The sequence below is a fragment of the Neophocaena asiaeorientalis genome, unplaced genomic scaffold (genome assembly GCF_003031525.2).
Source record: "Neophocaena asiaeorientalis asiaeorientalis breed wild unplaced genomic scaffold, Neophocaena_asiaeorientalis_V1.1 scaffold110, whole genome shotgun sequence".
NCBI lineage: Eukaryota > Metazoa > Chordata > Mammalia > Artiodactyla > Phocoenidae > Neophocaena > Neophocaena asiaeorientalis.
The window spans coordinates 7,273,082-7,281,877 of NW_020175053.1; the positions used below are offsets into that span (position 1 = coordinate 7,273,082).

At 61.3% G+C, this 8,796-nt stretch overlaps 1 protein-coding gene across 1 annotated transcript; it reads right to left on the minus strand.

The window, feature by feature from the left end:
• Window positions 1-4,940: 4,940 nt before the first annotated feature.
• On the minus strand, window positions 4,941-8,443 carry HIC2 (HIC ZBTB transcriptional repressor 2). Its single transcript, XM_024763981.1, has 2 exons — window positions 8,344-8,443; window positions 4,941-6,696 (listed from the first exon to the last, which is right to left on the minus strand). The coding sequence occupies exons 1-2, from the start codon at window positions 8,367-8,369 to the stop codon at window positions 4,962-4,964; spliced, it is 1,761 nt and encodes a 586-aa protein (XP_024619749.1). The 5' UTR covers window positions 8,370-8,443; the 3' UTR covers window positions 4,941-4,961.
• Window positions 8,444-8,796: the final 353 nt, after the last annotated feature.

Genomic DNA, 8,796 nt, shown 5'->3' on the forward strand with positions numbered 1-8,796 from the left:
TTCTCCTCCTTCCCGGCTCCCACCCACCCCACCCCAAGACCAAGCGGCAGGTGGGGGGAATATTGCAGTAATGAGCACCCCCTGCCCCAGTCCAATCCTGCTGTTCCAATGCATGGTCCTGGGCATGGGCCAGACCTCCTCTCACCCAGGCTACCGGGTCCACACCCCACCCACACACCCCCTGCTTCCCAAACTGCCTCGGCCAGCTTTGGCCAACAATGCCAGAAAGGATGCTGACCCAACTGCCAACTCCAGACGCACACATGCCACCGAGGGCCTAGGCCCCTCTGAAACCCACCCTTAGGCCTGAGGCAGGAAGATGTCCACCCCAACTCCCACCTTCCCAGGTCCTGGAAGCACTGGACAGAGAAAGGAAAGCAGTTTCTCATTTAGCAAGAGAACAGCCAGAGAACAGAGGCCTCACACAAGTTTTCAATCAAGCTTTTAATGAAAAGATCATAAAATAACAGTTTCTCATCACTGTACATTAAGACTGCACGCTTCTGAATGGAGAGATCGGTGAACTGCTTTACTATGACACTTGAGGGTTGCATACCTGCAGCTCTGACCTGAATTTATCCAAATTCTCGAGGGAAGTGAACTCAGTGTGATGACTGACAGTGGCGGTGGCCAGTACAGGAGTGCGATCGTGGTCCCCCCTTCCGGGGAAGGGCGCGTATAGCAGGACATGATCCCTCTTCCAGTTCCCATTAAACAAAACAGCTATAACCCCATCCCTCCCCTCCCCCTCGAGGTATTTGTGAATGGGCCAGTGCCCAACCTGGGGTCCCTCAACGGGGGAGGGGGAAAGCAAGTGATGGGTGGGGGACAGAGAGGTTCCCCTCAGCACCTGGCCCCACAGGGCCCCGCCAAGTGGAGGGGGGGAGCCCTGGGGATCCTCTCTGCCCTGAGTGAGGTCTGTTATGCAGCATATTTGAGGTCAATAAATTACAGCAATAAATAGCAAGGTGAGGTAGGGGGAGGGGTTCCCGGTAGAAAATTAAAGTGGGGTGACAAGCCCGGTGGGGGATGGGTGGTCCTAGGCAGGGGGTCCCAGGCAGCCTCAATTCCCACAGCGTACACCCACCCCGATTTGGAATGTCAGACTGAGGCTCTGGTCAGGCCCGGCTCCACAACCCCTTCCTGGCATCGGGTTCACAGGTTCAATGATGCCCAACCTGGCTCTGGGGAATAGCGAGGGCCTTGGTCCCTGCAGGGGGCCGGTAGGGCTGGGATCCCTGGTCTGTTCTGAGGCCTGACGCCTCTGCTTTCGCCCCCACAAGCCAAGGGGACGGGACGGATGCGGCCGCCTCTGCCCTGATCCCTGCCCTCCCGGCTGCCCAGGCCTCACCCTGACTCAGGACAGCCGCGGGGAGGGCGGCTGGGGTCCGCCTGCCCAGCCAGCCCGCCCCGATCGCACTCCTGCACACAGCCAGTCCAGTGAATACTGACAGGTGGGTGTGGGGGCGGGGGGCGGCGGACAGCCCAGAGCCCCCAAGTGGCGACCAACAGTAACACACACGGGTGTGTGAGGTTCTGAAAGTCCGTCTGGGTCCAGATTGTTCGTTTCACAGGCTGAGGTGTATGGCTATGCTGCAAGTCTCTGAGATTCGTATTTGCTTAAAGGTTCATCTTTTCTTCTTTACCTTTTTTGCAATCCTGGAGGAGCCCCGGTGGTGGGCTCGGTCTGGCGGGAGCGTGCGGTGGTGGAGCCGTCTACCGCTCACTCGCCCCAAGTCTGAGAAATAAATACATTCATCACTGCACAAACATATTGATACAAAAACAACACTGTTCAGAGTGTTTGCACCGTCTGTGTAGGTAAGGACCGGCCCAGTGAGCCCCTCCCACTGCCGGGGTGGAGGTGGGGGTCCCCAGGGGGCGGGGACCCGCTGGAGTCCACGGAGCTGTGCAAAGGTCCTGGCTTTTTGGCTTGAGAGGGACCCTCACATCAACCCACCCAAGGGTTGCAGGCAGAGCAGCGGGATGGGGGCGCACCTCCATCCCAGGGCCCAAGCCCAGGCTCAGGTCCTGTGGCCAGAACTGACAGCCACCCCTGCTGTGCTAGCTGGCAGGACCACCACAGTCTAGCCAGGAGGCCTGGGGGGGCGGGTCAGCACGGGCCCAAGCTCTTTGGTGCCAGCTGGGCTGGGAGAGGCCCGGGCTGGGAGGAGGGCTCAGGGGCCTCCACGCCTGCCCCGGCCCCACGGCGGCCCCTCTGCCCGTGAGCCATTCCAGGGCCTACTCAGAAGGGGCTCCGGCGGAAGGTGGGGTTCACTGGGACTGGCCTTTTATCTGCTGAGGTCTGAAACTGTAAAAGTTTATGTAAACAATGAGATAAATATATTAGTATCTTTTTTCTGAGCCCATTGAGGTTCCATACGCATTCAAAATGTGCTTTGGTTTAAAAAATAGGTTTTGTGAATTTGGATGTGAGCTTTTTTTCTTTTTTTTTTGTTGTTGTTTATCCTCTTTCCTACATGACATCTGCTATTTTCTGTTTCCTGTTTCTCCGAAACATTCAGGAATTAAGTGACTAAAGCAGAGAACTGTAAGCCGCCCTTGGCCTCCAACAGCCTAATCTCCTGGTGAGGCTCTAACACACATCCATGCACACACTCACAAGCACACATTCCACATGAAACCAAAGGAAAAGTAAAACAAAACCAAGTGTCGTGTTAACCCTGCCCGCCCCACAAACCCTTAAAGTCTTAAATAGGAAACTAGTGTTTCGCTTTCTTGTTAAAATACAGAGAAGGCTCGATATATGATACAATACTCAGGTGGGTACAATACTACGTCGCAGGAAGGTCGTCGAGTGAGGGCCTCTGCGCCCAGTCCCTGAAGCTCTGCCATGAACCACCTGCTTCACCGGGGGCCACGCCCAGGTAGCTCCCGCTACAGACTTCTGTCGTGTGGCTTAAGTGCTGACGGAGTAGGGGGGTCGGGAGAGCAGAGGCGCTGGAGGGGCCCCCGCCTGACTTGCTGGAACACAAGTCCCCAGAGGGGAGAGGAGCAGCCCGAGGCCGGGGGTACCCCAAGGGCTCAGCAGGGCCCCACGTGGCCTGCGTGCCCCCATTCCCAACACCCACCACTCGGGTCCCTGAACTCAGGCTCTGGTTTCAGCTGGAGGGTCTCTGGAGGGGTGGAGGGTGGGGGTAGGGGATGACTCCGGAATTTTTTGGTCTGAACTTAAAGTAGAAAAAAGAAAAAGAAATGAAAACATGAAGCAAAATGAAAAAGATAAAGCTGCTGGTCCAGCCCTGTGGCTGCAGTAGGCTGAGGACAGTGGTGCCGACCTCTCAACCTTGGCCTGGCCTTGTGAGCATGGCTCTAGGCCCATGGAGGTGTCTGAGGCTGGTGGAGAGCCCAAGGCGAGAGGTGAGGGTAGGGTGGGATTCAGAGCTGAGCCCATGGGTGGCAGCCAGCCTCTCCCCAGACCGCCCAGAGATGCCAAAGCAGAACAGGTCCCCACCCTGCCAGGGGGGTGGGAGAAAATATACACATCCCTGTGGTCAGCCCCTCTGCACTGGTCAGGTAGGGGCTGTTGCTCTCCCGAGGTCAGGCTCTTGCAGGCCCAGGGGACAGGATGGGGGGGGCTCACTTCCGCCCCATCCTGGCCTGGCCGGGAGCCTCCAGGAACTTGTCCCACTGTGTGGCTCCTGTCTCCCGGCACCTGGTCCTGTGCTGGGGTCTCCCCAGGGGCTGGAGCACCTATACCCCCACTCGGGCCCAGATGAGAGGCAGCTCGGGCTCCCTGACGCCCAGCAGCACACTCAGAACACCTTCAGGGTGGCCACGTGGCCACACGCGCACAGAGGAAGTACAGGTGCCCCTTCTGAGAGGGGGCACAGGCGGGGGGCCCAGGAGGGCGACAGAAGGAAAACACAAGCGTCACGGCCACAACTGCCATCACCAACCAACGTTCTGTTCTCACAAATTCAAGAGGTAGCAAAAGGTCAGAAGTCTCTCCACCTTGATGGGCAAGGAAGGAAGGAAACGCGACATGAGTCCACACGTACCGCGCACACCACACACACGGAGAAAATGGAAACGCGTACCAACGTCCTGGCACCGCGGCCAGCCTCCCCCCGCCCCCCACCAACCCCAGACCTTCCAGTTCCAACATTCACATACACGTTACACGGGGTTTTCTCTTAATAAAAAACAAGTACCTCTAAACAAAGAATATTCCTCAGAAACTATGGGAAAAGCACTCTCTCTCCTGAGGCAGCCGAGGCAGGGCTCGGGGCCCAGGGAAGCCTTTGGCCAAGAAGGGCTTCTGGGGCCTGGAGGGTGGGCGCCCAGCCCACAGTCGGGCAGGGGGGGTGGCTGCCCCGGTACATTCAGTCTGCAGACCCAGGCTCAGCCCCGAGGGGCCGGAAGGAAAATAAACTCTTGTTGGTTTTGGTTTAAAAAACAATTCAAAAAGAAAAAAGGAACAGATCAGTAGGAATAACAGCCACACAGGCCCAGAGGGCTCTTTAGCTGTGGAGAGGTAGGCGGTGGGGGCCCCTGACTGTCCCAGCACCAGTGAGCGGTGACCCCTGGCTCGAGAAGGGAGGGCGCTGTCCCCTCCCTCTGGCACCGCTCCCCGCAGAGCCAGGCTGGCAGCACAGACACCCCGGCCACGGCAGCCCTGCTCCCCGCAGCATGGAGGGAGGCCCCCCTCCCCCTGCTCCAACACAGCCTGCGGGACACCCCCCGTGACCCACTCCCGCGGGCCCCGCCATGGCCCTCACGGGGAACTGGGCCGGGCAGGATCAGGAGGCAGACAGTGCAGCAGCCACATGCACTCGGGCTGGGTGCTGGCTGCCCGCTTCTCCCCTTGGTACAGACTGTGGATTAAAGCTCTGGGGGGCGGGGGGGGGAGCTGCACCAGGAACTGCCCCACACCCGGGGCCTGGCCACTGTGCCCCTGCTTTCCTGGGCGCCCGCAGGCCAACAAGGGTCTTTGGCTTCTAGGAGGGGGAGGTGTGCATGCGCAGGTGGCTGATGAGGTTGCGCTGCTGCGTAAACTTGCCCCCGCACAGCTGGCACTCGTAGGGCTTCTCGCCCGAGTGCACGCGCATGTGCTCAGTGAGGCGGTACTGGCGGGTGAAGCGCATGCCGCACTCGTCACAGGCAAAGGGCTTCAGGCCCAGGTGGCTGCGCATGTGGCGCGTCATGGTGCCGCGCTGCGTGAACATCTTGCCACAGATGTTGCAGGGGAAGGGCCGTGTCAGCCAGTGAGTCTTCTCGTGCTGCCGCAGAGTGGCCGGGTCCTTGTAGGTCTTCTCGCAGACCGAGCACTTGAAGGGCCGGGGCTCGGCTGCGTAGGCCGCGCTGGGCGCTGACAGGTCCTCGGCCTCCTCCTCGGCGCCCCCGCTGCCTGTCTCATAGGCACCCTCCTCCTTGATGAAGAGCTCCTCCTCCGTGTGCGTCTCCACGTGCGCGTTGAGCTGCTCGGAGCTGGGGAAGCCCTTGGCGCAGGGGATGCACACATATAGGTTGTCCCCATAGGACACCGTCTCATAGCCCTCCTGCCGGTACATGTAGTGGGCGCCGGCATGGCCGCTGCCGCCCTCGCTCCCGCTTTGCCCACTGTCCTCACTCCCATCCTTGCCGTTCTCCTCCTCCTCCTTGCAGGGGTATGAGGGCTCCCCGTAGGGCCCGCCCGCCACCGCATTGCTGGCCAGGATGCCGTTGGGAACCCTGTCCCCAAGCCCTTCGGCCTCCTCCTCTGGGCAGGGACCCTTCGGCGCTGCTTCCCTCCGCTCAAAGGGGGAGGCGGCCACGGGCTCCTTCTTGGCCCACTCCTTCTTGCGGGCTGAGTGCCGGAGGCTCTTGCGGGGGGGCTGCCCGCCCGGCCCCTCCAATAGGCTCAGGGGGTTGTCCTCGGCCCCCTCCAGATCCATGGGCTCACTGGGGTTGCCCCCCAGCTCGGCGTAAGAGGCACTGTTGGCGACGGGAGGGGCGGAGGCCGAGAGGGGTGAGCCTTGCTGACTGTCGCTCAGCTGGGCTGGGTCGTAGCCCCCACCACTGCCATTGGTGCTGCAGCCACCCAGGCCGGCCTCCCCGCTGGCTGGACAGACTGGCCGACCCAGGCCGTGCACGCTCTCCTGGCTGGAGCCGCCCAGGAAGAGCTCCTCATCAGAGCCTTTGGCCTGGGGGAGCTCCTGGGGGGTGTGGGCCCCCTTGCGCCCGTCCACGAGCCCTGGATATCGGGCCTGGATGACAGAGGCCGTGGACAGCCGCTGGCCGCGGGGTGGCCTCCCCAGGCCGGCCCCACCCCGCCCGGAGCCAAAGGGTTTGCCAGCTCTCTTGAGTTTGCGCCGGCAGAGGGCTGCCAACTCGGGCAGCTGGAGGTAGCTGGCGGCGGTAAGGAGCGTGCTGAAGTTGGGCTCGGCTGGCTGGTCACTGGGCAGCAGCTTGCCGGTGTAGATGAAGTCCAGGATCTGCTGGAACACCGTGGAGCTGACCATGTCCGTGTCCAGGTTGATGAGGTTGTCGTGCAGGACCAGGGACTTGAAGTAGATGCTGCTGGCGGCCAGCACGTTCTTGTGGGCCCGGAAGATGGAGTTCTCCACCATGATGATGACGTCACACAGGAAGCCCTTGGTCCGCTGCTGGTTCAGCTGCAGCAGGAGCTGCTTCGAGTGGCTGGGCAGTTCCATGTCGGGCCCCATGTCCCCACGCCCTGCCCACACGCACCACCTGCGGGCAAGAACAGGTACGCGTGCGCATCAGCGGGGGACCCTCCTGGGGTCCGGCACCTGGGCAGGGAACTCATGCCACCCAGGCTGCCTGAGAAGGGGGGCGGCACCAGCCCATCTGCAGACTTGAAAACACAGAGGACAATGAAGGGCACATGGTGGCAGGCAACCAAACTGGGATTTGAACTTGGCCCAAGGTATCATCTCCTCACTAAAGGAAGCCAACCACGTGCCCAGATGGGACCCAAAGGTCTTTGGCCCGTCTTTGGCCTCATAGACCCAAAGGCAGGGGTCTATGAGGTGCTGGGTGGCTGGACTTCTCACGTGGGCATGCAGCTTCCCAGCTTTCGAGACAAGCCAGAAATCCAGGTTTTCAGGTGAAATCACCCCATGCAAAATGAAGGTTCTTTTTCCTTAAATACCACGTGGGCCAGGTCAAACATGCAGCCTCTGGTCTGTGACCTCTGCTCTAGCCTGGGTCTCTCTCCAACAACCCTAGAGGCTTCCCAAACTCTGAGGTCTACCAGCATCACGTGACACTGCAGCCCAGCTGCCACCCCCACCGCACAAGGCCTTGCCCCACCACAGGCACTGAGCACCCATCCCCCCTACCCCCTGCCTGGGCCTCCAGGTGCCGAGAAGGAAAGGCAGCCTGGCCAAGCCCTGGCACCGCTGGGCCCCAGGGACTTTCTGGGCAGGGCAGGCAGTGCTGTCTGAGCCTGAGAAACTCGCCAGACTGGCACAGATGCTAACTGATGTCACTGAGGAAAACACATGCAGAGGAATTCTGTGGTGGCTGCGTGGCAGTGTGCACAGGGGTCTCTGGGAGCAGCGTGCCCCAACCATGCACCCACCCCACTGGGCAGCAGGGCCACAGCGCACGGCCGTGGCTCCCCACCCCTCCAGCCACTCGGAAGCTCGTGCCCTCCCACAGGTGCTTTGAGCCGTGAGGCCGACAAGGGGCTTTCATGTCCTTCTGCTCACGGCCCAACCTCGGAGAGGAATTGACTGCTCTGAGCCTCCCCCACCTGGGATCAGCTCCTACCAGGCGCCCAGCCCTGCCTCCCTCAGGACAGAGCCCGGAGGGGTTGCACCCACCTGCCTTCCTCCCACTGGTCCGTACCTGCCCTTGTTTGCAAAGACAGAGGAAAACCCCCCATGATCCTGTGTACCCCAAGGAAGACTTTGAGCACCCAATGACCCCGTGGGCCGGCACTCAGGGCCTGACAGCAGGAGGCAGCAAGCACCTCAGGCCAGCTCGGCCTTGTCAGCCTGTTCAGAAGCTGGAGCCCAGATCGCGCAGAAACCAGCCCTCCGCCACTCCCTGCCCCCAGAGCCAGCCAGGCAGGGACAAAGAGCCCAAGGCGCGGCCTCCACACTGGCCTAGACACCTAGCCCCAGCACCCAGGACAACTGGCAAGGGGACTAGCCGAGGGCAGGAGGTCCTGGCCTCCGAGAGCCAGTGAGTCCACAGCAGCCCTCCTCCCCAAGCCCCAGCCTCCCCTCTATGCTGCCAGCGCTGCCCGCACACAAAGGACTGCAGGCCAGGACACAGGCTGAGAGCTGCAGGCTGCCCAGAGTCCCAAGGAGGAGGAGCAAACATCCTCCCTCTGCCGCCCCCGCCCCCAGCTCCCCCTCCCTGACCTACCGGAGTGCCAGGGGCCCAGAAACCATGTGAGCAGCAGCCAGCGGGGGTGGCCTCCTTGAGCGCGTGGCCTCCCTGGGGGTGCATCAATGCCTGGTCACCTGGGGAAGGGAAGACAGACAGACATGGTCACCCACAAAGGCATCAGCAAGGGGAGGGGGGAGGTGCTGGGGGACCTCGCTCCCAGGAAGGTCTGGGGGTCTCTCTGGCTGGGACGCCCAGACAGCTGGGCAAGAGACAGTGGTCATAGTGCCCACAGTCAGTCCCCGTGGTAGGAAGAAAGCAAATTTGGGGAGCTCGCCTGCACCCTCTTCCCACCCACCCCCACAGATTTAGGATACTGCAAGGGCCACCTAGATCTGGGGGGCTGGTGGCAGGCACACAATTCCCGGAGGGCGGGCAGGCGTGGTGGCAGGAGGCCTGGGCAAGGCCCTTTCCAGGCTGGCCACATTTACA

Coding starts and splice junctions, on each gene's coding strand:
- HIC2 (XM_024763981.1), bottom strand. CDS start 8,369: ATGGTTTCTGGGCCCCTGGCACTCCG. Junction 6,697..8,343: donor TCTGGGCCCCTGGCACTCCG/GTAGGTCAGGGA, acceptor TCTTGCCCGCAG/GTGGTGCGTGTGGGCAGGGC.